At 36.7% G+C, this 27,429-nt stretch overlaps 1 protein-coding gene across 2 annotated transcripts; it reads left to right on the forward strand.

Moving 5' to 3' along the window:
- The first annotated feature begins 509 nt into the window (after window positions 1-509).
- On the forward strand, window positions 510-24,011 carry LOC132034250 (phosphatidylinositol-3-phosphatase SAC1). 2 transcript variants are annotated; one of them, XM_059424539.1, is made up of 16 exons: window positions 510-813; window positions 1,188-1,392; window positions 1,747-1,912; window positions 6,057-6,279; window positions 8,159-8,235; window positions 13,968-14,155; window positions 14,269-14,366; window positions 14,561-14,694; window positions 14,781-14,915; window positions 16,380-16,764; window positions 17,012-17,133; window positions 17,315-17,425; window positions 18,190-18,387; window positions 20,867-21,046; window positions 22,860-22,971; window positions 23,542-24,011. In XM_059424539.1, the coding sequence occupies exons 1-16, from the start codon at window positions 736-738 to the stop codon at window positions 23,788-23,790; spliced, it is 2,661 nt and encodes an 886-aa protein (XP_059280522.1). In that variant the 5' UTR covers window positions 510-735; the 3' UTR covers window positions 23,791-24,011. The 2 variants fall into 2 exon arrangements, with proteins under 2 accessions (XP_059280522.1, XP_059280523.1); XM_059424540.1 differs by having other exon boundaries at window positions 512-813; window positions 17,315-17,419.
- Window positions 24,012-27,429: the final 3,418 nt, after the last annotated feature.

A 27,429-nucleotide genomic window follows, 5' to 3' on the forward strand; every position in this document is an offset into this window, starting at 1 on the left:
CTTGTGGTGATAAGTCAGCAGATATGCTTCTTTGGTGTACCGCCAATGTGTCTCCCTTAAAGGTCCTTCTTCAGATACAACATAACCTTTATTGCATGAGGACATGGGATCCCAAAGATGTCCCACATCCTATATATGCATCTCCTCATCTCCAACTTCACAATGTGCTTGTCTTGCCCCTCTTGAGATGAAGAAGAAGCTATGGAGCTATGGAGGTGAGAATGAGAGATTCGGTAGTGCTTTAGGGTCTTAATTCGGGCTGGGTAATTTGGTCAGGTTGTAGGTCAACCCGTCAAAAGGGTCTTTTTTTTTTTTTTTTTTTTTAAATTTGCACGGGTCGAGCCTCCCAATGCCCTCCATGTGTCCCCTCCATCAAAGTAAGGGCAAATATAGAAGTTTGCCAGACGGTAGGGGTAGAGTGTCAAAAAGTATAACGGGGATTAAGTTAAACAATATCCCAAAGTAGAGGGGTATTTGGCCCTTTTCCGTTTATCTTTTCCTTTTTCTTAAAGGGGAAAATTATAGTGGTAGTAAATTATACTAGGAGTAGTAAAAAAGGAAAAGAGTAGTAGACAAGAAAAGGGGAAAGAAGATCATGTGACAATGAAGGAGACATGAAATGGGCAGAATTATAATCACTCCATCAATCCCATAAGATGATGATCATCCAAAGGAATTGTGAACTCAACTCCATACTCTGAACAAATCAAACCCTGTTTCAATTGATTCTTCTCGATGGAGAATATGAAGTCAAATGAATCCAACACTCTTTCCTATTCCCTCGAAAAATTTCGCCTCTATGAAACACGTGCTGTATGTTACCATTTTCTCTTTATTCTTTTATTTTTGTTGAAAAAAATCCATCTTTTTTCCTTTCTGGAAAACCCTCTTTTTTGATTGATTGCATTTTTGGTGTTTTTACAGAGGTTTTATTTAATCTGTCTTTATTTTTTTTAAATTTTAAGAAAAACCCTCCTTTGAAGAAACCCCAATTCATGGTTCTTTTTTGAGTTGATTTCTCAAATGGTAAATCCACTTTCTTTGTTGAAGGAAATTAGAATCACGAAGAAAGGTGAATTTCTGAGATAATTGAGTGACTATCTGAGAAATCAACCCCCCTTTTTTTTTTAACAGAAAAAGTCAATTGGTATTGTTTTTTGATTGATTGATTTCATTCATTCTTGCAGAGGTTTTATTTAATAGGGAGTGATAGGAATAAGCAGTATTTCAGGGTGTTAAAGATTGATAGAATGGAGGCTTCTGATCTTAACATAAGTGAAGACCCAGTTGTGTATCCACCACAGGAAGTGAAAAACTTACTTCAAAGGATTGCTGAAGGAAATAGAGCTACCGGGGGTTTGAATTTTGTCGCTAAAGTTTATGGCATTGCTGGTTGGTCTTTCTTTGAAACTGTCTTTGCATGTTAGAATTATGGCGTAATACATAAATACACACCTTTAACTTGGCCTCAACTGGCAACTAACTCTCGAAGAATGTACATCTAGACACCTCAACTTGTCCCCACCGTACGCTGATGTGACACATCAATTTTGGAGGTCTCTAGATGATCATTGTTGTAAGTTGGAGTGTTCAGCTAGCACAGTGGAAACGAGTTGAGGTGTCTACATGTGCATTCTCAGAGTTGGAGTGCTTAGTCGCCAGTTGAGATCAAGTTTAAGTGTCTTATCATTGTATCATGCCTAGAAATGTTGGACTAAACTTTTTGTATTTGATGGATTTGATTAGGTTGCATTAAATTCTTGGAGTCATATTATCTTGTATTGGTGACAAAAAGGCGCCAAATTGGATGTGTATGTGGTCATGCGATATATTGTATAGACGAGAGCCAAATTATTACAATACCTCATGTCTCGGCCCAAACTGATGTTGCTCATTCGAAAACTGAGTTAAGGTAAGTGGTTTGTTGATAAGCTTTTGCTGCATACTGTTTATATGTCTTTTGAGTTAGTGATGCAATTTCCTTTCATACTGTTTATATGTCTTTTGAGTTAGTGATGGAATTTCCTTTCATACTGTTTATATGTCTTTTGAGTTAGTGATGCAATTTCCTTTCTTTTTATTGCTTAATAGCAAATGTTGAAACTTTTTTAAGCATACTCGGAAGGGTTGCGTTAAGGTGCTGTTCCTTTCTTCGATGTTTTGATTAACCAGCCATTTCAATCCAGCCACAACGTATCTGTTGGGCTTTCAACTGTGATAATTTTATTCACTATATAGCGCCAAGAAGGTGCAAAGATGTACAAAAAGGACCATGCTCATTAATGAGTATCCATATCTTTACATTGTTCATCCTACACAAAAATGTCAAAAAATATAAACACACGTACTTTGTACTGTGCGCAGCCTCAAATTTACCCCCAGAGCATCTGGCGTAGCATAGCCGCAAGTGTACCCTAAAAGAATCTATGATTGCGTTACTTCCACTAGTTCCATATTATGCATGCAGGATCAGTTCTCCAAAAAGTTTACCTTGCGTTGTTGATCTTTTGCCCTTGTCAGCTTTCAAAACTATCCTTCACTTATTGAGCATAACTTACTGTACTACAAATAAGCTCAAGAATAAGCACCAAGTCTCCTAGGTCAAGAAAATTTACATTGCTATGTTCCTCTTAGAGATAAATCGTTAACACAACAAAGTATGCCTCTGTTGTATCCCACATCAAGGTGCTTGATCAACACCGAGTTTAAGATGTTAGTTTGGCTTATCTATTATTGTTAAGGTCCCAAATTCTGGATTGAGTCACTGGACGACTAACTGGAAAATCAGGCCCAACACGCAGGTCTAAGCCCTTGTTCTTGTTCCTTGACTTGCCTATGATTGCTGAATTTTGCAATTCATTCAGGGAATTGCACACCTGGGAACTTGTTTGAAAAAGTTCCAACTCTCTGTAACTTGATAAAATCCAATCTATTTTATTAATAACGTCAACTCTCTTACATAGAGGGTTACAATAGCAAGAGTCCTAACAAATTAGAATATCAAAAGTCCTATAAAACTGAAATAACAAGAAACCTAATCCACACAGGGAAGTTTTATTTGACTAACAAAAATCATTGTCTGTCCTATTAATTCTCTCGTCTGGAATATTGTTTCCCCACAAACGCATCAATAACAATACTCCCTTCCCGGAGGAAAAAGCTTGTCCTCAAGCTTGAAGTCTGGAAAGGCAGATTTGAAATGATGCACTGTCTCCCAAGTGGAGTCCTCAACAGATAGGCCGCACCACTGAACCAGAATTTCCCAATTACCACGATTCAGACGCGATCGGAGCACAGAGCATGGGGTGGGAACAACACGTCTTTCTTGAACCGGTGGAAGAGTAGGTGGAGTTGTAGGTGCCTCCCCCTTGAATGGCTTAAGAAGTGACACATGAAACACATCATGAAGTTTGCAACCTGCAGGTAGATCAAGTTGATAAGCAACAGAGCCAATGCGCTTCAAGACCGCAAAAGGACCATAATATTTTGGTGCAAGCTTGTGATAGACATGACTAGCCAGAGTTTTTTGGCGATAGGGATGTTGACGTAACCAGACATAGGATCCTAGATAAAATTCCACATCACGATGTCCCGTATCATAAACAGTTTTCATCTTGTGTTGCGCCTGTTGGAGCTTAGCTCGAATATCTTGTAAGGCAACATCTCGGTCTATTAATGCTCGGTCTACCACATCAACTCGAGATGAACCAGCCTTGTAGGATTGCAACCGGGGAGGCTCGCGTCCATAAACAACTTGAAATGGAGATGCGTGAAGTGCTGAATGGTAAGAAGTGTTGTAGCAAAATTCAGCCCAGGGAATCCAATCTACCCATTTCGTAGGACGATCACCTAGCAAGCATCGCAAATACATCTCGATCGTGCGATTCACAACCTCAGTTTGACCGTCCGATTGTGTATGATAAGCAGATGAGAAGTTTAATTTAGTCCCACATAAACGAAACAATTCTTTCCAGAACGTACTAGTGAAGCTCACTGACAATTGATTCTGGTATACCATGCAAACGAACAATATTTTCAAAGAAAAGCCTTGCTATAGATGATGCGTTATATGGATGAGCAAGAGAAATAAAATGTGCGTATTTAGAGAACCTGTCCACAACCACCAATAACACTGTTTTACCTCCTGATTTTGACAGGCCATCAATAAAATCCATTGAGATATCCGACCAGATTTGATTAGGCAGCTGTAAAGGCTGTAACAGTCCTGCTGGACTCAAATTAACAGCCTTATTATGTTGGCAAACTGAACAAGCAGCAACGTAATCCTTGATAGTTGTCTTCATAGCTGGTCAATAGAAATCCTTGCGGAAACGTTGCATGGTCTTCTGCATACCTTCATGTCTGCTATCATGAATCCCGGACAAGACAGAAGTTACCAATGGTGAGTTTGGCAAGAGATAGACCCTGTCTTTAAAGAACAACAACCCATCTCGAAACACCCAATCAGCATCCATCTCTCCCTGTTCAATTTTAGCTTCCTTTGATAATTTTCAACAGAACTAGTTTATTTCAAGTTGATCAATTCCCCTAATGGATTACTTTTCATTGGTGGACCAGAACGGAGAGTACAATATTCTTTGAAGACACCCCAAGTTAAATTGGGTTCCTCCTCTTCCAATTGATAGACCCATAATTGCGCCTCCTCTACCATGTGAAAAGCGGCTAAACCTACTTTTTCTTGGTTGGTTGTATGCTGGTTAGCGAAGAACTTCTCACAATGGTGAAGCCAAATAAGAGGATCTTCACTTCAATCATAACTAGGAAAGTCTAATTTAGTGTATCTGGGACCTACACCTCTTTCTCCGATGTTGTCATCAGTACCAAATTTACTGTTGTTTCTTCCTCCGAGACGCACATCTAGATGTTCACTTGCATTATTGGTTCGCTGGACAGAAGCAGCACTGTTGTCTCCAACTTCAACTCCCTTTGCATGCGCCGTGGTGCGGATTAAGGCTTCATTCTGTTGCGATAGTTGCTGGAACTTGGCGTCCATCCTTGCCTATGAAGCTGCTACTTTTGCTTCGGTTTGAATTTGGGCTTCCTGTAAAAGACTTCGCAGCTTTGCTTCTACAGTATTTGCGTACATAGTTACAAGTTCTGATACCAAATTGTTAAGATCCCTAATTCTGGATCGAGTCGTTAGACGACTAACTGGAAAGTCAGGCCCAACACGCAGGTCTAAGCCCTTGTTCTTGTTCCTTGACTTGCTTATGATTGCTGAAGTTTTCAATTCATTCAGGGAATTGCAGACCTGGGAACTTGTTTGAGAAAGTTCCAACTCTCTGTAACTTGATAAAATCCAATCTATTTTATTAATAACGTCAACTCTCTTACATAGAGGGTGACAATAGCAAGAGTCCTAACGAATTATAATAGCAAAGGTCCTATAAAATTGAAATAACAAGAATCCTGATCCACGCAGGGAAGTTTTATTTGACTAACAAAATAATTCAGAAAACATTAATCATTATCTGTCCTATTAAGTCTCTCGTCTGGAATATTGTTTCCCCACAAACGCATCAATAACAATTATATTAGTGGTAATGTAAAGAAAATATTAAAATAGTGAATTTGGAAGTTAGTTTGAACAAGAATTTTACTAGTTAAACGAATTTGAATATTAAAAAGTTGTAAATACTTTTTTGCTTTCTCAAAAATAAAAATAACATAAATTGTATAGAACAATATTATTGCTTAAATAGTGTTAAATTTTTGGAATGTCCAAGATAGAAAGAGTATCATATAAATTTGTATGGAGAAAGTAATTCATTGGTCAGTTTTCTCCTCTTTCCTTTTAAAATGTTCATATTTCTATTCGGTATCTATTCCTAGTTTAGTGTTTTTAAGATTACTACTTTTGCGTCTCATACGGAAATTATGAAGAAATCATGATAGCTTCGTGTGGATTTATTTTCACTCAAATTGAAATTGTTTATGTTTATTTGCTCAAATTTTATGCCTTATGTTTGATTTACTGAACAAATTTTTGGCCCATACATTGTTTCTTGGCTGACTAAAACTTTCTACAATTGCAGGTACAAGAAGCTTTTGTCCAGTGTTGACTTGACAAAAGATTTTTTCTACAGTTACACCTATCCTATAATGCGAAGCTTGCAAAGGAATGTCTTGTCTACGGGTGAGGATGGAATGCCGTATGACAATATTTTTGTCTGGAATAGTTATCTAACACATACAATTCGATCAAGATGCAAGAACACAATGTGGACAATTGCTTTAGTTCATGGGCACTTTAAGCAGGTGTTTGATTACTTTTCCATTGCATTTTTTTGATAACCGAGAAATCCCCAAGGGCCAGTGGTGCACGGTTCCAGATTGGGTTGGCAACGGGCCCACCTCTCTTCCCTTCTCCACTTAAATACTATGCTTTTGTATGAGGCAGGGTTCGAACCCGTCATGTGTACCTAACCCGCACATCAGGTGTTGCCCTCTCACCACTAGACCAAAGCTCTAGGGATAAAAATCAAGACTTACTTTTCCATTACATTGGTTGTTGTTTTGTCTGCTAATACCTCTAGTTACAAGCATATTGGATAAATTTCTCAAGCTTAAAATAGTCATCGATACCTCTGGTTACAAGCACTTCGGATTCAATATTCAAGCTTAAAGTACTCTCTACGCCTCCTGCTTGTTGCTGCATCTGTTTTTTTTTCCCCTTATGATTTCCCTATGCGATCTTGCTGCAGTTTCTTGTTTGCAGAGCCAGTGGCGGATCTACTCTATGGTCTATGGGAGCTTGAGCACCCATTGCTTTTAGAGCCAAACACTATTAGTTACATAAGAAAGCTAGTAATCCATATAAATACATTAAGTGAGCGCCCAGTCTCAATAGCAATTTTCAGATTAAAAATAGTTGAGCACCCACCATTTAAAAATTCTGGATCCGCCATTGTGCAGAGCACATAAGTTGGTCCTTTTTGAAGGACAAATCAGCACGTTTTATCTTTTGCATTTCTCGTACAATATACATGGGCAAAAGCTGCTTCAGACTACATTGAGATGGAAATGAGAATCAAAGATTATGGTATATTTACTGAATATTTTTCTTTCGAAGCTTTGGTGGACAGAGTTACTTGGTACCTGTTACCATTTTCAAAAAAAGAGTTACTTGGTACCTGAGTTAACCAATACCTGTGCTGGTAGGCGATAGCAGGTACCTCGTGGAATTAGTCGAGGTGGGACATTGCGGTTATAAAAAAAATAAAAATACAATGGCATGGTCAGCTTGTGTAGTTTCCCCTGCAATTACTATCATATAAGAAAAGCCAGTTATTATATTTGAATCTTCAAACTGTGGACTTATTCTGACAAACCCTAGGATAAGGAGATGATTCAATTTTTGGTAGGTTTTGGCAGATTAGGTCTACCAAAGGAAGTATGCGCCCTCCTCCCCTCCCCGCCCCAACAAAAAAAAAAAAAAAAAAAAAAAACTATTACAAATACTGTACCGTGCATTCTTTGTTTATCAGAAAAAAAAAATACAAAGGAATTGGTATGGAAAATTCATACCCATAGGCTATGTTGCTCGTACTCTTCAAAAATACTGACGGGTGCGTGTCGGACACTCCAAAAGTAGTGCATTTTTGGAGAATCCAAGACCGGTGCGGCAACAAAAGTGAAGAGTCCGTGCAACTTAGCCCATAGGATAACTTTTTTTTTTTTTTCTTTTTCTTTCAAAGTTAAAATCTTAAGTAGTATATGTACTTAAATTTGTGTATGAATACAGGTAGATGTGTCTTCATGCCAACAGTCTGATTCTTCATCTACAAGTAGATGAGTTTAGTACGTATAATTTTTGTGTTTAATCCATTTTTAAGTGGTCATTGTGACAAGGACATAGCCATGAGACAAATCCATTCCCTTATAAAAACTCTTCTGAAGAAATACTTCTGGAATATTAAGTCCAAATCATGAAGTTGTTGAAATGAGGTTTTGACCAGTTGACTTGAGCTGTTCTTTGAAAATGAGACTATCTAGCTGCGCTTTTCACGCTTATAGCTTGGTATCTTCTCCTTCAATTTTCTATTTTCATATGTGTTGTAATATATCCCTTTGACAAGAGTACTGCAGACCAGTTGATGAATTGCTCGGCTACCTAATATCTAATCTTTGCTTGCAGACTAGGCTATCAATATTTGGAAAAGACTTTAGTGTTTCTCTGATTTCTAGACGTTCTCGGCATTTTGCGGGAACACGGTAGGCACTGCCCTTCTTATTTTTTATTTTCTCTTGTAATATGCAGAAGCTTTTCTTTTGTTTGCCAGCTTGCTAAAATTGACTAACTGTACAAACTAAGAACTCGTAAAAAGTAAACTTATCTTTTCTCCAGATTGGTAGAATAAAACTGACACAGAAGACAATAACTTGTCTTGAAGAAGTTAAGTGAACGAGGTCAATTTGTTGTTTACTTTTCTGTTTATCTTCTGTTCCTAGTGGGTTTTCCTACTGCAAGTTACTCATTACCTTATTACTTTTTTTGTCCCACTTTGTGTGACACAATTACGGTTTGGAGAGTCAAAGGAGTTTTTCTTGGACCGTGATTTTTATATAAAAAAATGAGACCAAATTAATTAGAACCCAATTCTTACTTAGTTTTAATTTCTTTGTTTTTTTTTTTTTAATAACTTTTTAGTATCTAATTCAATGTTATACCACGATTTTTTCATGTGCCTTTTACATATTTTGAATTGTTAACTTTTGTAACTTATAGTACATGTTATGTAGTCTCTAAATATGTAACTTTTTATTTCAAAAAAACTTGAAGATTCTATGTCCGAATAGTTTAACCCTCGTACTCCGAATTGTGTCACATAAAGCGGGGCGGTGGGTATATTAAGGTAATATATGCTGGTTTAATGTTTATAAGAGCATAACTATATGTGCTTATGGCTAACAAGTTTTCACGTGTCTAGACTCTAGAAAACAGAGGTTAGAATGTTATGTCAGAGTGGCTTAAATCGTGTTGCATCAAATTGTAGGATGTGTTAAGACCTGAGCTAATTACTCTTCCTTCTTGATTTAATAAGTAACATGCTCACGATATTTGTTCTATGCATTGGTTGTGATAAGAGGTTTTTGATGTCAAGTTATAGGGAATTCCACTTTCAGCAAGGTGGATACTGTTAAATTGCATGTTTATTTTTCTTATGGCTCAAAATTTAAATTAAGATATCGTCCATGCTTTAGTTTTGGTATCAGCTTCTCTTTTCAGTTTCTCTTTTCATGTCTATGAGTGTATAATGATGCGTATATTAGATCTTATAACCTATCAATTGCTTCTTTGGATCATTCTGTGTTTAATCGATATCTACAGGGGAACTTCCGTGAAGCGTTGTTGGGTTTCCTGTGTTCTTTGAGACTATGGAATGGTCAATCATCAATTCCTTGTGAGATTTTATCGCAATTATTCAAGAATTGAAAAAGATAATTAATACATGATGTAACACATAAGATCAAGGAAAAAATCGTTCTTCCTAAACGCTGAACCATTGGCCCTACTTGTTCGGCTGCATGCATCCGTAAGTAACTTAGCGCAACATGGAAAATGTCATTGAGAGGAGTCAGCATAATCAAAGATAGATTCAGCAAACAAAAGAAAGATCAGGCGATAAAGAATAGAGAAAGAAAGCTATGGGGAAAGATCCCAGAGAGGGTGTTTGGATTGGCTTATTTTAAGTGCTTATTGGCTTTTAAGCTCTTTTCTACTTTTTGTAGTGTTTGGGAAAGATAAAAAGTGCTTATAAGCACCTGCTTTTAGGCCAAAAAAATACAAAAATAAGCCAAAAGCCAAAAGCCAAAAGTTGGGTATTCCCAACTTATGGCTTTTAGCTTTTAGCTTATAAGCTACTTTTAAAAAGCCAATCCAAACACCCTCAGACCTGGTTCACAGTTCCGTATAATTAATGGTGTAACCCTGTAACTGAACACTATATTCTATTGGCGCTCCACTATGGATCAATGTATTTACTTGGTGATGTAGGTTGATGATATAATTAGCATGGATAGTGCTCACAAGGTGGGATTATACTGGGCTTCTTGTTGTTGTTGTTGTATAGTGCTCACAAGGGGTCGGCTAAATTGAGTCATCTAGCTCCATACTTCCAAACCAAGAACTTGGTAGATTCTGTACTTTTTGGGGATTAAAGTTGCCTAGTCCACATCATACATTGTTATTTTACCGCGGAAGGATGCTCTTAACATGCTCTAGAATATAAAGATGACCATTGCAGGTCCGATGACACTGTTATGAATTCGAGTGTTAATCTTCTTTCAGGTCAGGAGGGGCCTCAGAGTGAGGTTTGTAGGTTGGTTTGAAAGTTGAACTATCTCAGAATTACTTGATTTGGTATTGGCTTTTTGATGAGTGTTGTAAGTGACTTTCTAGACTCAGTCTAATAGTCATTGAGATGCAAGTGAGCCACATATTTCATGATGTAAAATCTGTTCTAGGAAAAGTATTACTGTATAGGATATGAACTGTTTGTTGGGTACATAGATGCTAAGTTGGCAGGATCATCATTTGATTGCTGTGCTACTTCCAAAAATAGTATTCTAGTTGGAGGTAATTTGATGTCAAGGAAAAGCAAGATCTGAAACATGGTTTCAGATATAGTGAAAAGCAGAATAACAAGTCATGGCAGTGCAACTCGTAAACTTATGTGGATCAAACCTTTAATCAAAGGAATGAAGGAGAGATTAGTGGAATCTGTGCCTAAAACCAATTTGCACTTCATATTGCATCAAACATACTATTTCATGATAGGGCCACACACAAACTGATAGTCACTCTGTCAGAGAAAAGATGCGAAGTTTGTGAAGTCCAGTGATCAACTTGCGAGAGCATATTTACCAAGTCCCTCTCTGATCTCTGAACTAGTTACATATGTAGCAAGCTTGGTGTATACAACTTGTATGCAGTAGTTTGCGGGGAGTGATAGATTATTAAGTACAAATAGAGTAAAGTATCGCTAATTACGCGATTTAATAGAGAGTTGATGTCCCACCTCGATGAATATAGCGATGTACGCTCTAAAACATGCGTATAAAAGGATTCAAGAGTAAGACATTAGTCTTCGCGCATTTCCTCACTTCCTTCTCCCCTTTTTTTGATTTCTCAAAAATGGTAATTTGAAAATTAAAAAGAAGAACAAGTGTGTAATAGCACTTCCGTGCATTCTGCTCTTGTATAGATTGTGCCACGTTCAAAGTAGCATTCTGTGAAAAGACTCATATGAGGATCTACATCAGTGAACCATTTGAGCGCTTGACGTTGTCTGTAGCTGTGCATGGACGTATGACATTGCGCGTATAATATATATATGTGCAAGAGAAGATCCTAGTATATTTTTCTTTTTAAATTGTATTTGAGCATCATTCATCTTTTCCCTTTGTTCTTAGCTTGTGTCTCCCTAAGAACTTGCTACCTTGCCATTGTATGCCTGACTTGGTTTTCATATGTGTTCGCACAAATACTCCCATTTTTTAAGCCTCAATCTAAAATATATGTTCTATTTTCATGAAGCAAATCTTCAATTTCATTATGCTGCATCTCTTTATTTTTCGTTATGTTTGCTAAGTTCAGGGAAGGACCAAAAGAGGGAGAACAACAACCCAGGTTAGCATATGTCCTTGCTTGGATTGTTGAAATATTTGGGAAGTTCTAAATTGAACTGTGGGTTCTTGGTATGTATCGCCCACTTGGATTTGACAATATTTTGGCATCACTTTTTTGCTAGGCTAGCTAGTATCACTCATATACATGCTTTTATTGTTGTCTGGAAATCCGCTTACCATTGAATACTATAAACTCCCCAAAGAATTAAAAAAACAGAGATGAGGTATATATTTCGTCTAAATCCGTGATTTGAAGTTAAAAAGAGATAGGATATCCTAGAGATGATGGAACTGTAGATCATGGATATGTTAAGGTCTTTGATTGTGGAACGGAAAGATGTACTAAATTCTGTATTACAATCGTGGGTGTGGTTTCACGATGGAACACCATTTGCTAGCTGGTTTAATATTTACACCTCAACAAGAAAAAAGGATGGAGAATAACTAGATGCTATCTTTGTGAAGAAAATCTGGAATCAGTTAGTCACCTTTTTATTCATTGCAAGGTGGCTAAGCAATGCTGGGAGCTCTTCCTAAATCTGTGTCGTGTAGTCTGGGTAATGCCTGCAGATGTTAGAAGTCTACTGGAAGTTGGAACAGGCAGAACATTACAATCCAAAAACAGTTTTGGAGGACTATCCGTTTGTGTATTTTCTGGACCTTTTGGAATGAGAGAAATAGTGCTTGCTTTGAGAACAAGAAGCACCATATTTCTAGAGTCAAGAACATGTGTCTTCAAAATCTGTTTTTCTGGTGTGAGAGGAATCTGCTAGCCAATATGGATCAGTATATGGATTTTTGGATTCACTTGGAAACTCTGTAACTTGATCTTATTGTAGGGATAGGTGTTTCTGTACTTTTGTGTACCTTCTTGGTACTTTTTATTAATAAAACTTTTACCTTATTAAAAAAAGAAAAAAGAAAAAAAAGTGAAGCGAATGTGGTGGTAGTCATATGCTGTTCTCCCCTTTAGTTATCCTTTTTCTGTAGCCTGAGCTCCCATTCTTTTTTTTTTGAGAAGGTAACATGAGCCTGAGCTCCCATTCTTGGCATTATAATTCATCTAATTTAGTTTTTCATTGCATGTATCATTAGACTCTGCTTGCATGGAAAACAAGATAATCTTTTATGGAATGGGTAGACGAAATACGAGAGGTCCTCCTTTTGTCATCTTTTACTTGGAAACCTATCTGGAACCATAAGGCTCTTCCTGGAGTTGAATTCTTTGTCGTCACTGCAGGACTTGAGGCCTTTTTTTTTTGTTTTTGAAACTGGTAACTATTGTGTGTGTATATATATATATATATATATATATAAAAGTGGGGTTGAGGCCATTTCGACTCGAGACAATCTCCAGAAGAGGGGTAGAAAGTTTGCTGAAAAATGTATTTCTGTGGCTAAATGTCAGTCTGTCAATCCTTATCTACTGGACTGCCAAGTTACTGCTATTTTTGGCGCATGTTTCTCTCTACTTTGGCTTTCAATGGGTACACATTCTCTAATACATGCTTGCATAAACTCTTGATATAAAGTTAGGCTGATTGGTCATACTTTCGAACTTCATTATGCCGACCCCAGGGAAACCTTTGAAGGAAAGAGAGTGGATATTTCAAGGATTTTTTGTAGTTCCAAACTGAAATTTTGTGATATCTAAGACAACTCCTTTTACAGTTAAAGAAGTCTGTGCAGAGGAGATTGCAGATGTTATGCAGTCTGTTTTCTTATCAAACCTTGAACACTGTTGTATCTTTGTTCTTTCTAGATGGTTCATGCTTTTGGTAAATTGGAGGTTGTCTCATTTTCACTTGCTTGGTGACATTTTATTACAGAGCTCCTATGCATCCATCCAAAAAGAAAAAGAAAAAAACAATCATACTAATAATAAAATTTAAAAAATATATAAATAGAAATAAAGCAAGAAGCTTTTTTGACTTCTTTGTTGGGTCTATTCATATTCATGATTTTTGGCTGATCAGAGATTGGCTACATATGCTAAGAGGTTTGTAGTTGGCTGGTTGTTCGAAAGTAAAGGACAAGTTTTTAGTAGTCTTATCAGGCACCGTGTAGCTTAAATTCTTTCTAGGGTCCGTCCTAAGAGTGTTATGGGAGTATGGAAAGCTAGCCCATTTTTTATTTATATTTCTTTGAAAAAGCTTAGTCTTACTAGAAAACGGTCACGCTTCTATTGTTCTCAAGTAGGAAAGCTGAATAACTGAATTTGCCTGTTAATGTGCGAATTGGCACTTCTGTGATCTTTCTTGAGTAACTAAAGTATCTCATCGCAAAAGCCTTACCAGTGAATATTCATGCTGCAGTTACTTGAAAAGGGGAGTTAATGATCATGGAAGAGTTGCAAATGATGTTGAAACTGAACAAATTGTACTTGACGAAGAAGCTGGCTCATGCAAAGGAAAAATGAGCTCTGTTGTTCAAATGAGGGGCTCAATTCCTCTTTTCTGGTCACAAGAAGCCTCAAGATTCAGCCCAAAACCAGATATAATCTGTAAGAGCAACTAAATTCTTCTATCTGATTGTTACTAGAAAATTTCAAAGGTGGAGTCATTTGTACTTCCATTCTGACTGGAATGAGCTTGCTTGTCTCCTTTCCGGCACAAGTACAAAGATATGATCCTACTTATGAAGCAACGAGAATGCATTTTGAAGATCTTGCAAGGAGATATGGAAACCCAATAATCATACTTAATCTGATCAAGGTTTGTGCAAAAGAATCTGGTGGCCTCCAGAAAATTTACATTGTGTTTGCTTTTAAGTTGATCAGACTAACTTTGGTTTGTCCAACTCTTGGGCACTATTTGTTTCGATGGTTGTAGTCTTTTAATTCCAGCATCCAATATTTGCCTTTCAAAATTTTCTTTAATTCTGTCATTTATGAATTCAATGACTGCAGACAGTTGAGAAAAGGCCACGAGAAATGATGCTGAGGCGTGAGTTTGCCAATGCAGTTGGGTACCTCAATCAGATACTTTCTGAAGAAAATCACCTAAAATTCATACATTGGGATTTTCACAAGTTTGCAAAAAGGTGTAGATTATTTTCCCCTGATTATCCTAATAAGTTAATCTTTTAAGTCTTCTTTTGCTAATTTTTTCCTTTTTTCCCGTGTTAAGCAAGTCTGCAAATGTATTAGCAGTTCTGGGTGGCGTGGCGAGTGAAGCACTTTATTTAACTGGGTTTTACTACAGTGGAAAGCCAGTGGTTGTTAAGAGGCGGGCTACACAACTCAGCCGTACAAGCACTGCGAGGTATTTTTATGCATCTATTGACGTGTGTTTGAACAATCGAGTATCATAATTGCTAGGCATGTAATGAGTTACTCTGAGTCTAAATTTGTTGGTACTGAACTTGCAAATGCAAAGGCGATGCTAGTTAGTTATACATCATGTAACTCAATTCTTACTCTATGCTATGCTACTCATTTTGTTCTTAGGTCTCTGTTTCTCGCCTCTATAAGTGTTTTCCGCCCTTCCATGAAGTTGACGATAAGGATGTTCTGAAGCTTGTGTACTCTTTTACCCACTCTTCTTTCTTATCTCTCTCTCTCTCTTCTCATTTGTCTGTTTCACTACTGTTGCTTCTCATAGTGCTGCAAAGAGAAAAGAGAAGAGTACAAATTGACGGGAAAGGAATTTAATATTGAAATTGGATTACCTCTCTATATGTGAACCAGTCTGTATCAAAGAGTAAAATGTCTGTTCCTTCTTTCTTCCATTCAAATATTGTCTAGTGATAACTGTTTATTTGCAGAAGTTAGGTACCTATTGTAAATCATCAACTTATCATTTAAACAATATAGCTGAAGGAAGTCTTAAGGTCTGAATAAGATAAGATGTAGCACCAGAAGAGGAGAAAGGGGGGGGGGGGGGGGGGGGGGGGTAGAATGGGCAAAAATAGGAGGAGCTAGAGAAAAATAAGAGATGTCAATTTCAGAAATGGCTGTTGATCAAGTCAACTTATAGTTAAGTTTTTAAATAAAGTATACGAGGATTTTATTTGTATGATAGTGTTCTAAAATAAAGGCAGTGCAATAAAATAAAATGATGAGAGGAGAGGAAATGAGAGGTAGATACTACACTTTCTCCAATTAGGGAGGCAAAGGATTCTATTCATAGAAAACCTTGCCACCACTCTAACCAATAGAAATTGTTGGTTTGTACAATTGGTGTTGACAAGATTCCCATCGTGGTGATATGACAGCCGCATGCAATTTGCTTTATAACAACAACCCCCCCCCCTTCTTCCCCCCCCCCCCCCTTCACTCCCCGTGTTGATATCTATTAATAGAGGATGTGTCTCGTTAAAATTTGCTAAAAATACGGAAAATCCTAATAAAAGAGAAAGAGTACACATATCTTGTTTGTAATACACATTTCTAACTGCCTCATTAAAAACCTTACCAAGGAAAACCCAATGGGACAGAATCTTGGTTAAGGGAAAAAGATTACATCATGTGTTTTACTCCCCCTAATGTAAACATCACTTAATGTCTCGGAGACGACTCCCAATCTTGTATATCTTCTTTTGAGGTTGACAATGCCTTTAGTGAATTTACATTCAGATCTCCTATCAGGTACTATTTCTTTTTTGGAGTGAATGAGTTGCTAAGGAGAGTTATCCTTGTGAATTTCTTCTGGATTATGGACATTTAACTGCATTGAGGCACAATTGATTTATGACTAGATATAACTGATTCATGGTGTTTCGTGCAGGGATTCTTCTCTTAGAGATTTGAGGGCAAATTCAGGAGAGCTCTCAAGGATTGGAAGCAACAATGAAATCCTGAACTCGCTAATCAAACAAGAAAGAGAGGCTGATAATAGTCAACAAATTGGCAAAGATAATGATGAGAAGGCAGCACCGAGTTTTCAAAGTGGAGTGCTCCGGACCAACTGCATTGATTGCTTGGACAGAACAAATGTCGCCCAGTATGCTTATGGTCTTGAAGCTTTAGGTCACCAACTCCATGCTATGGGCTTGACTGATAGACCTAAACTGGATGCTGACAGTAGCATTGCTGCTGCTCTCATGGATATGTACCAGGGTATGGGAGATGCTCTTGCTCAACAATATGGTGGCTCTGCTGCTCACAACACTGTATGGTCACTGATTTTACTGTCTGACTAATAAACCAATTTCTCTTAATGTTTTCTGAATAAATGTTGATTCCTAGAAATTGCTTGAGCCGAGGGTCTATTGGAAACAGCCTCTCTACCTTCACAAGGTAGGGGTAAGGCTGCGTACACACCATCCTCCCCAGACCCCACTTGTGGGATTACACTAGGTATGTTGTTGATTCCTGGAAATTGTTCATATTGTTGAATACTTATTTTGGTTAAACTAGGTGTTTCCAGAGAGGCAGGGCAAGTGGAAAGCTACAACTCAGTCGAGGGAATTCCTCAAGTCTATCAAACGATATTACAGCAATGCATATACAGATGGTGAAAAGCAAGATGCAATTAACTTGTAAATTCATCCCCTAAACTTTTACCTGCCATGTAAATTTCCTTGTTATGATGCATGCATCTAGGTGGCTAAGAATTTCCCAATCTGAAGTGGAATTCTCGATATATGGGTTTCTGTTGCATTTTTGGTGGAGAATTTTGATGCTTAAAATTTTGTCATTTTATTTTTAATTCATTTCCAGATTCTTGGGATATTTCCAACCTCAGGAAGGGAAACCTGCACTTTGGGAGCTGGATTCTGACTATTATCTTCATGTATCTGGCATAGGAGACGATCTCATCCCAGAGTATGGGTACTTTATTGCAAATTTTAGTACTCGTAAAATATCTATGGCAGATTCTGTCTATTTAAGTTGTTGTCCTAAGACCGTTTAGATTGGCTACTTTTAGGTAGAGATCAAATCAAAACCAATTTTTTTAGGAAATTTGAATTTTCTCTGTCAGGTATATTCCTCTTTTCCAGTTTGTCCTTCTTTCTTTTTTATGTTGGGTGTCTGAAAGTTTCGTCCATCTGATAAAGGAATTTTTTTAACTTGACTATTAAGTATTAAATGTTATTCAATATCCTACCATTGAAAATGTACCACTTCCAATAAAGAAAATTCAAACTTTATCAAGAGGCAACTTTCTTCATGAGATAAACTGGTATTAAAATAAAATAAAACTTGAATTTTCAACTTAATGCTCTTGCCCATCAAACTATGATATACTTAACTTGGGATGGAGCAGTACAACAAAAAGTATGTCTTTCTTTTGTCGCGCTAAGAGCATGATGAGTTGTGACTACTGAGATGCTGCACTCAAATTAGGAACCTCTACGGAAGTAAAAAGGATAAGGATTCTTTTGATGCACATGTGGACTCTTTCCTGTCAAGCTACAAATTCGTTTTCAATAACATGAATGGGATTCTTGAATAAACAGATTTTTTCTGAAGTGGCTCAGGCCCTGGTTTTGTCAACTGTGTATTTGTAAATAAGGAAAGAATCAAGAAGAAAATTCTCTTCTTACACATGCTTGTCTACTTACTAATAGATGCTGTCTTAATTCATGGCACAGTTTGTCATTTGGTAGTAGTGCTGTTGGACAAGGAACCAAACTAGCCCCTGTTCCAGCAATCAAGGAGGATTTCTTGCGCATGAAGTTGACATCGTTTGACAAGTTGCTTGAAAGAACATGCTGCAATATTAAGAATGTACGGCTCTGTAGTGAAACTGATCAAAAATCAGGGAATTCTGGAGTGGCACCTGATGCTGCGTAAGTGTGAACTATAGTTTAGTGTATATTTTGGTTTGACGTTCCATTTTCAATGTTTTAGTTTTCTGTAGTTTTCATGTACATGCTCAGAGAATTATAATCACAGCTTCTGTCTTTGGACATTAAAATCTTGAGTTATAACTAACATGACATCTGTCAAAAATATGTCTGGAAATGAGAACTGGCAACAACATTTGACTTTGTTCTCTCCTTCATGCTCATTATATTGAAAAATTTCTGAGTCTTAAATGTTGAGATGCCTTCAGGGTCGATTCTTAATTTTGTTTTATCTCATTTCTTTGAGTTGAGGTGAAGGGATGGGCTGACATGGTAAGAACAAAGAAATGAGGTTTACCTTTTTTCTTTTTCTCAGTCTTGCTTTGTCTGCCTCAGTTTGTTTGTCTTTCTTCCTTTTTTTTTTTTTTTGTCTCTCTCTCTCTCTCTCTCTCTCTCTCTCTCTCTCTTTTTTTTCTTCCTTCAAATTTTAGCTGTAATGTTAGTAAATAATTTTGTATAGTCAGTTACGAGACGAACTTACAAGGTAGTTAAATATTTTTATTTTTGAAATTAGGTAGTTATATAGTTTTGCATTTAGGCTGAATTGAACAATTCTCTTAATTCCTTAATCTACTTAGGAACCATCAAACTTTAGGAGGTTATCAATTAACACACATCAATTCTTATTTTGTCTCACTAACTCCTTGAACTGATACCTTTCCATTAGTTGGTTACTTCCATTTAATTTAATACTTCTGCTAAAAATATTATTTTAATGCTTATATTTTACTTAGAACATTTTTGTTGAAATGTCAGTACATACTCTTACGGGGATTTGAAGCATTAGTTTGAATAAGCATTAGATTCTAAAGTTTGTAATGTTGTTCGTTTCAATAGTCTAAGAGATCCTTAGCTACAACAACACCTACTAATTGTTTTGGGCCGTAATGGTTGTTAAATATTCTCTTAAACTGTCCTTATAAAAAAAAAAAATATATTCTCTTAAACCATTGAAGCTAATAAACAAAATCCTGTTAAAAACTGTGGAAGACTTAATGCTTATTCAAATGGTTATAGAAGACACTTTTATATTTTGTTTGAGCCCTGAGAAAGGAGATTATATGACAAATGGAAAAAGAAAGTGTCTGCATAGAATGGAACGAGACAAATGGAAAAAGAAAAAGGTCAGGAAGTGCCTGCATAGAGCCTAGAGGGTATATTTTATTTTTATTCTGTATTCCCTTTTTCTTTTGTTCTTTTAGTCAAATGGTTAGTTTTGAATAATGGTATAACAAGAGAAATAAATTGTAGAATCAATTCATGCACAAATGATTAGTTATCAGCAACAACAACAACAACATACCCAATGTAATCCCACAAGTGGGGTCTGGGGAATGTTGTTGTTGTTGATAACTAATCAGTAGTGCATGAATTGATTCTACAATTTTAAAAGACAAAGTACTTTAATTTTTTCAAAGATCAGAAATTGACAACATCTTAGTGATATTAGAGTTAAAATAAAAACTGTTACAGTTTTCATACAAAATATAAAAAAAAAATGGTAATTTTGTCTTAGATGTTCAACTTATGAAAGAACGTTACTTTCTATATTTAGTAACTCTAATTCCAACATCACACATGGCATGTTTAAGATAACAAGTTCAACGGAAATTTTGGTACGTTATACACATCTTTACTTTAAGGCCATAGTCCACAAGGTTCTAAAGGTCTCCCTTTCTTATACTTTGTCCGAATGAAGGGAGTAGCACAAATGGTCGAGTGAGGAAAAAATACTCAGCGAGCTTACTGTATGATAAAATGAATAATGCCTTTCTCTCTCGATATATGTTCAAATAAGTGATATCCTATTTCTTATCCTTTTAATTTTCTACTTCTTCCCTTTGTTTACTATCCTTTCTCTACTAACATGATGACAATGCTAGCTGTTCAGAAGGAGATTTGAGAAGAACAATTTCAAACTTACTGCCTTTTAAATTTTATTGACTGCTATTTTATGTGATATATTGTTAGTTTTGTCTTTACTGATTATGAATTATGACATATAAGTGAGAAATACATGTCTATTCTGTTTGAAAACCTAAGTAAAGTTCTGATAAACAATTATTTTATACTTAGACCAAGAGAAAATGATTAGGCGTAGAGCGTGAGATAGTGCGGGTGTCAGTACTTATTTGTCCGTACTTATAACTAAATAAAACAGAGAAGCACTATTCAAAGAGTATATCAAGTTTATAGGCTCCTACCCTCTTCATCTGAATAATTCAATATGAAAGCTTTGAGTCTCGAACTCACTCTTGCCACTTTTTGTTTGAGATTTTTAAGATTGTTTTCGTGTATTTTGATAAAACTAGTTTATTTTATTTTTACGTTCAGTATATTGATTCTTTTCTCTGTAGTGTAAATTTTGCAATATGTGACCAGAAAGTTTTCTTTAGCTGATAATTTTTGATTCTTTTTGCAGTGAAATACAGCTTAAGAGCCCGAATTGGCTTTTTGGACAAAGGAAGTATGATGATAGTAATTCTGCATCACATGCAGTTTCGAATGGGGCTTCAAACGGTGAGAACGAAGTGGATGGTCTTGGTGATCTTAGCTGGATTTCTGGTGTTCCTGATTTGAATCAGGAAGATATCTTTGAAAGGTATTTTACCCTCATAAACTTTTCTTGTAGCTTGCTCGTCCATTCTGTTTTTTCTTTCTCCTTTTCTTGTTGCAAAAGCACGTGTTGATAAAGGTGCAGAAGTCTAGAGGCTTTCTTTTTAAAACGTATTTACTGTTCATAACAGAATGAAATATGGTCAACTGTACGGTTCATCACCAGCTATATGTGTAATGCCATAGCAAATTATAGTTATACCATTTCACAAAAATTGATTAGACCGCCTTTGAAATGATGATGGTGCAATAGCTTGGTGATGACTCTAATATATGGTCACTTGGGTAATATAAACTTTATTGTTTGTGTTTAAGCAGATGTTTAACTAGCTTATCTGGAAATATAACTTCTAACGCTATTTATTTGTCTCTTAAAGTTCAATTGGAAAAATACAAAAAAAAAAAAAAAAAAGGTTACTAAGCAAACGTCTAAAGTAGATAATGGTTTAAATGTTTAAAGTTGTGTCAGAGACCTCATTTTGCAGCATTCATTAGGTGGTTTATCTATTTGTTTTAGTATGTTGTAGAGAAACTGAACTGAATTGCTGTTTGATTTTTCATTATGTTAGTCAGCGCTAGTGCCTTACCTCTAGTATACTGTATACAAGAGGAGTCACCTTCAAAGGTTACCTTATTTAAAGAAAGAAATAATATTGACAAATTGAATGGTTAGGGGGTTCAGTAGTGAGCCTTAATTGGCCCGCTCTGTAACTTCCCTCAGAGTGGTCTTTACCTTATCCGAGGAGCTTTAGTTTAAGAAAAACTTCTTTTGCTCTTTTTTTTTTTCAATCACTTCATTGTAGTTGTTAAATCTCTCTGTAGCATAGGTGGATGGAGGATTTGAAGTTTATGGGCTTGTTCAGCGAGCTCTAGTTAAAATACAATAATAATTGGGTTCACCGTCGAATACAACAACAACAACAACATACCCAGTGAAATCCCACAAAGTGGGGTCTGGGGAGGATAGAGTGTACGCAGATCTTACCTCTCTACCTTAAGAGGCAGAGAGGCTGTTTCCGATAGACCCTCGGCACAAGGACAAATAGTGCAAAGCAATATGGAAAAGAATTAATGGGTGCGAATAAACCATGGCAGAATACTATACAACTATGAATAAAGCAGTCTGAAAAAAGGCAGTAACTACCACATTAAGCGATAAACGACCTACAAGCAACAATGGATAGTAGCAAAAATCGAAGGACAAGAAACTACAAGAGTAAGGGTACTCCTAGTATGAAAAGGCTAAGCGGGACACCGCTCAACGACCTACTAACCTTCTACCCTAATCCGTGTCCTCCATAACCTCCTATCTGAGGCCATGTCCTCGGTAAGCTGGAACAGCGTCATGTCCTGTCTAATCACCTTTTCCCAATACTTAGTGGGTTCACCGTCAAATATTTACAGATATTTAGTGGATTTCGTAATACAGGGCTTGGGCAAAAGCTTCTGGGTTCACGTGAACCCATAGGTTACACTGTCAATTTGCCCTGTACTGCAATCTAAGGATTAGTTAATGCTGAACTTTTTTTTTGGGTTAATTTCTAATTATGCTTAAAACAATTAGTTTCGTTGGACATGGTTGTATCCCCACCAATATATATAATATTCTAAAATGAGGAAAGGAAAGGGAGCTGGTGGTATTCCTCATTTTTCCTTCATTTGTCCCTCATAAAGAACCTGATTTCACAGGGTATGTTGTTATTGTTGGTTCCTTTCAAGGGGCCGTATATACAAAATGCTTTCCCTGTGCACTCTTCCATTTCAGTTTGCACTTGCTTACTGCTTTAATCCTCTTCTAGATACCTTACAATGACGGCAGCAAATGAAGCTAATGGCTGGTATGGTGGTTCATTGCTCGGTGATCAAGATGAAAGCAGTGAAATCTACCGACATTATGCAGAACTTATCCAGGTACAGATACGTGCAACTTTTATACTGTCTGTAATCATGCTTTGCTATATTGTGATCTGTGGAGCTGGTTAAGTCGCTCAAGTGTTTCAAATTTTCTGAAAATAAACTAGATTGATCCTTATAATGATGGAGCACTTTCAATTATATTCAGGACTCACCTAAGCATGGGGCTGAAAGTTTAGTTATTGCAAATTTCAATAACAAGTGACTTATGGCTTTGAGGGAACTTTTAGACCAAGATTGTCTTTCGGCTTTCAATGAGCAGTATTCCTCCTTTAATGTCCTTGTTAAGTACTCCCTCCGTTTCAATTTGTTTGGTTGTCTGGTTTTGACTTGCCATGGAGTTTAAGAAAGTAAAGAAGACTTTTGAATCTTGTGGTCTTAAACATGCCATGTGAAAAGTTGGAATTAAATAGTTGCCAAAAAGGAAAGAGACATTCTTCTTAAATGGATTAAAAAGGAAAGTAAGAAGAACAAATTGAAACGGAGGGAGTACCTGGTTTTATGTTATGGAAAAGTGGGTGTCTTTGGATTTTCCTTACTCAGAATGATATTATATTAAACAAGCAGGGCCCTGCAATGGAACCTTTCGAACATGATTGTGAGAATGAAAAGTATTATACCGAACTTCTCCTGAAAGGCTCAGTTGACGCAATGGACGATGCAGCTATTGAAGCAGAGATGGAATCTGCTTTCAAGGCGTATGACCAAATTGGTGCAGATCTTGGGATTTTCCCAAAGTCATGTAAGGCATTGGCTGCTGATCCGAGCCAACTAACGAGATGGCTGGTTGGTGAAGACAAGCTGCCCAACGTATGAAAATAGAAATACACAGATATGTTGCCATTTATGCATTTCCCCATGTTCATATATTTTGTCGTAATATTTGAGCAAATATTTGAGCAACTGTTTTTGAACATTTTAATTTTAACAGATAGAAGAGGGTGATTGGTTGTGAGCAGCAGGTTTTACTGCTGAAAAGCATGCTGCTCCTGTACAGTTGTGTTTTGCATGAAGAAATGTGATAATCAATTTATTCATGTAGGTTCTTCACTTCATAGTTCATACTAAACTAATTTGTGGCTTCTTAATTACTGCCAAATATTATAAGAAGAGATTGCAGCGATTTAAGTAATTGTCTTTTCGTTTTCTTTAAGAAGCACAACTTGGTCTTCCCTTTCTTTTCTCATTAGTTTCTAATTAGATGCCAATATTGATGTGAGAATTATTTTATATCTTAGAGTCGTTTCTTACGGAATGAGCATAAGTCTTATGCATTAGGTGCAAAGAATATTTACGGTTGATTATTCTTATACCTTAAGAGTCCTTTGCGGTGGGAATGAGCGTAAGTTTTATGCATTACGTTGCAATTTTTTTTTTACACGGTCTCATAAAGTATGTACATGTCAAATATTTCTTACAATTAGGTTTCAACTGTTCTCTTATGGGTGACCTTTCTTCTTTCAAATTTTGTGGGCCGTTCAGCGATATTTAGTTTTTCAAAAGTATTGAACTCGAAGTCAGTGTTGACAAACTTCAGATAAAATTATGTTTCTTTATTGTTTGTTGCACTGACTGAAGCTCAAAAAATAGTGATTGGAAAACTGATTCGCATGTTGAATTGAAAAAAATATCTGAAGTACTATAAAACTTCTATGAAAAACCCACGATTGAGCTTTGGTTCGTAATTCAAAATTAGAATAATACAGAAAATGAATTGAAGTTTATTATTTCATTATAAAACTGGTAATTTATTGGTTTAACTGATGATACTTCTCGGTGCAATTTGTGACTTGAATTTGAGGAGGAGAAATTAAGACCACCGTTGTCGACAACTTAAATGATTGATTTGGAAAGTTGGATTCGAAATCTGTTAAAGAATATTGTTTAGATATTGCTAAAACTTGTTTAAACCAGTTGGCTGAAGCTAAAACCATAGTTCAGAAGCCTTCAGGGCTGATTTGAAGAGAGTTGGATCAAAACTTCAAGCTGACGCACAAAAAAGGAGCTGCAACCGACTTCAGATATTTGTGTTTGAAGTTAGCTGCAACCGACTTCAGATATTTGTGTTAGAAGTTAGGCCTAGTAGTTGAGATCTCAAACACATATTTGAAGTTGGGGATTATCAAATTTAAGCTTTAGTTCTTACCCAAGTCTTCGTTATGGGTACGAATTTTCTGACGATTTATGGCTAAAAGACGAGGAAAAAACTGAATTCTATGTGTCTAGAAAAGCAATGAATAGAAAAGATTATGATAGAGGCGTTGGGTTTCTTGAATTCGACAGTGAGAAGAATGGGGAAGAGGAGCTTCAAATCTAATTGCAAAGCAAATCAGCATTTCCTCTCAGCTTTCCGACAAAATTGCCAAATAGAAACTTTTTAACTTTTGCTATCAAAGATTAGTCACTATTTTAGAAGCTATTACTATCTAGTTGTTTTTATTATATGAAAGTTGTTTTGGATAAAAATTTTCCAACTATAACACGGAACAGCTCCAACAACGGTACTGGAATTCGAAGCTTTGACAAACATTGAGTTCCATAAATTGTTCTTGGAGTTTGAGCTTATAAATGCTTAAACTCCATAAATCGTTCATGGAATTTGAACTCAAAGACTCTATCCTTCAGTTCGTGGTTTTACAGCTAAGAAATCAAGGATTCTATCCTTGAGTTTGAACTCAAGGAAAGAGTCTTTGAGTTCGTGGTTTTATAGCGCAAGGATTCGGTCAATGAGTTTGAACTCCAGTGCAATGCTTGTCAAAGTGAGAACACAAGAAAAGAATTGTAATGACCCGTTTGATCGTTATTGCTTTTTCGATGCTTTTGACCCTTTTACGAGCTTTGTTAGCTCACATTTAACCCGAGGGAACCGTTGACACGCTTCCCGAGGTCTTTGGATATGATTTGGGTGATTTTGTGGAAATTTGGGCTTAAAGCGAAAAAGGGTTGACTTTGGGTAAACAAACTTTTTTCGAATATCCGTCGATTCCGAGAGGTCCGGATGGTCTTTTAGAACTTGTGTGTATATTCGGTTTGGTCCCTAATGCACTTGGGTGCATTTTAGGACTTGGGTTGAAAAATTAGTTTTGAGGTATCGGGGGTTGACTTGGTCAATGAGACCTCCGATGGGAATTTTGAGGCCACCAGTGCGTTTGTAGCGTGTTTTTATGTATACTGCATATTTGGTTTATGTCTAGGGGTTCCAGGATGGTTCCGGGTGTCGATTTCAAGTTTGGAAGATACTAGAAATTTCTGGTGTCTTGGTGACCGCTTTAGCGGTAGGGTGACCGTTGAAGAGGTGCCGCTAAAGCAGTGCGGTTGAAGTGGTGGGGTGACCGCGGAAGCAGCCGACGGGGTAGCTTCTTATTTAAAAGCCTTATGAAAACCCTTATTCCTCCCATTCTTTATATTACATTTCCTTAGCATCTTGGAGGCTAATTGAGGAGGGTTTGGTCAGATTCTCATGACGGTAAGTTCCCCAATTTTAATCTCTTTCATTTACCTTTTCTACGTAAGAATTCATGATAGTAAATCCATAGAACTTGGAAGAATAAGAGAGGGTTTTTGGGTTTCTTTCTTGAATAAGTTGTTAATTATAAACCTTGATTTATTGGTGGATTTAGCTTGATTAAGTATGGAATTGGCGAGCAGTAGCTTTATAAACATGATTCCTTCATTGTTATTGACCAATTTGTGAGATTTAAAGTTAGGGTTTATACCCAAAATATTGGGGGTTTCACCTAGAATCCGAATTTGAGTAATTTATGAGTTCTAGCTTCTAATTGATGGGAATTGATCATCTAGAGTATTAATTTCATGTTGAGACCTATGGATTCCTAATTTCATCTTCTTAGTTCATAAACCCAATCCATGGGTTGGGATTTGGGTTTTGAATAGAAGTAAAGGTTGAATGATGTTTCTTCTTGATTCTAATTTCATAATTCGGATGTGATTAGACTTCCATTATCACGAGGCAAAGGAAAGAAAGGACTAAGGTTTGACTATTGGAGATTTTGTTGCTCGGCTTTTCAGGTAGGTTACGGTTTACCTTATGGTGAGACTTCGATTAGCGAAGCGTATGTTTAGATGATATTGTCGGAGAATGCATGTAAACCTTCGAGTATGAAGTTAGGTTGGATATTGCCTTAGGTTGGGCCGTGTTGAATGATTTGGGGCTAGCCACCCCGTTGCGTTGTTGACTTATCTTGTTCTATTTACTTATTGGCTCGTTGCCACGTTGAGACATTGGATATTGGTGATTAGTGAAATATCATGATTATGATATTGTGGTGCTTGACTTTGATATTGATATTACGATGAGATTTGTGATTCCATTGTGGCTTATTGTGTAGCCTTATTATTGATATTACTTGTGTGCCATGTGTGGTATTGTTTGGGATTGAATTGGTTGTTGATATTACATTGAATCGTATTCATACTCATTTCCATGATACATTG

The sequence above is a fragment of the Lycium ferocissimum genome, chromosome 10, assembly GCF_029784015.1.
Source record: "Lycium ferocissimum isolate CSIRO_LF1 chromosome 10, AGI_CSIRO_Lferr_CH_V1, whole genome shotgun sequence".
Classification (NCBI taxonomy): Eukaryota; Viridiplantae; Streptophyta; class Magnoliopsida; order Solanales; family Solanaceae; genus Lycium; species Lycium ferocissimum.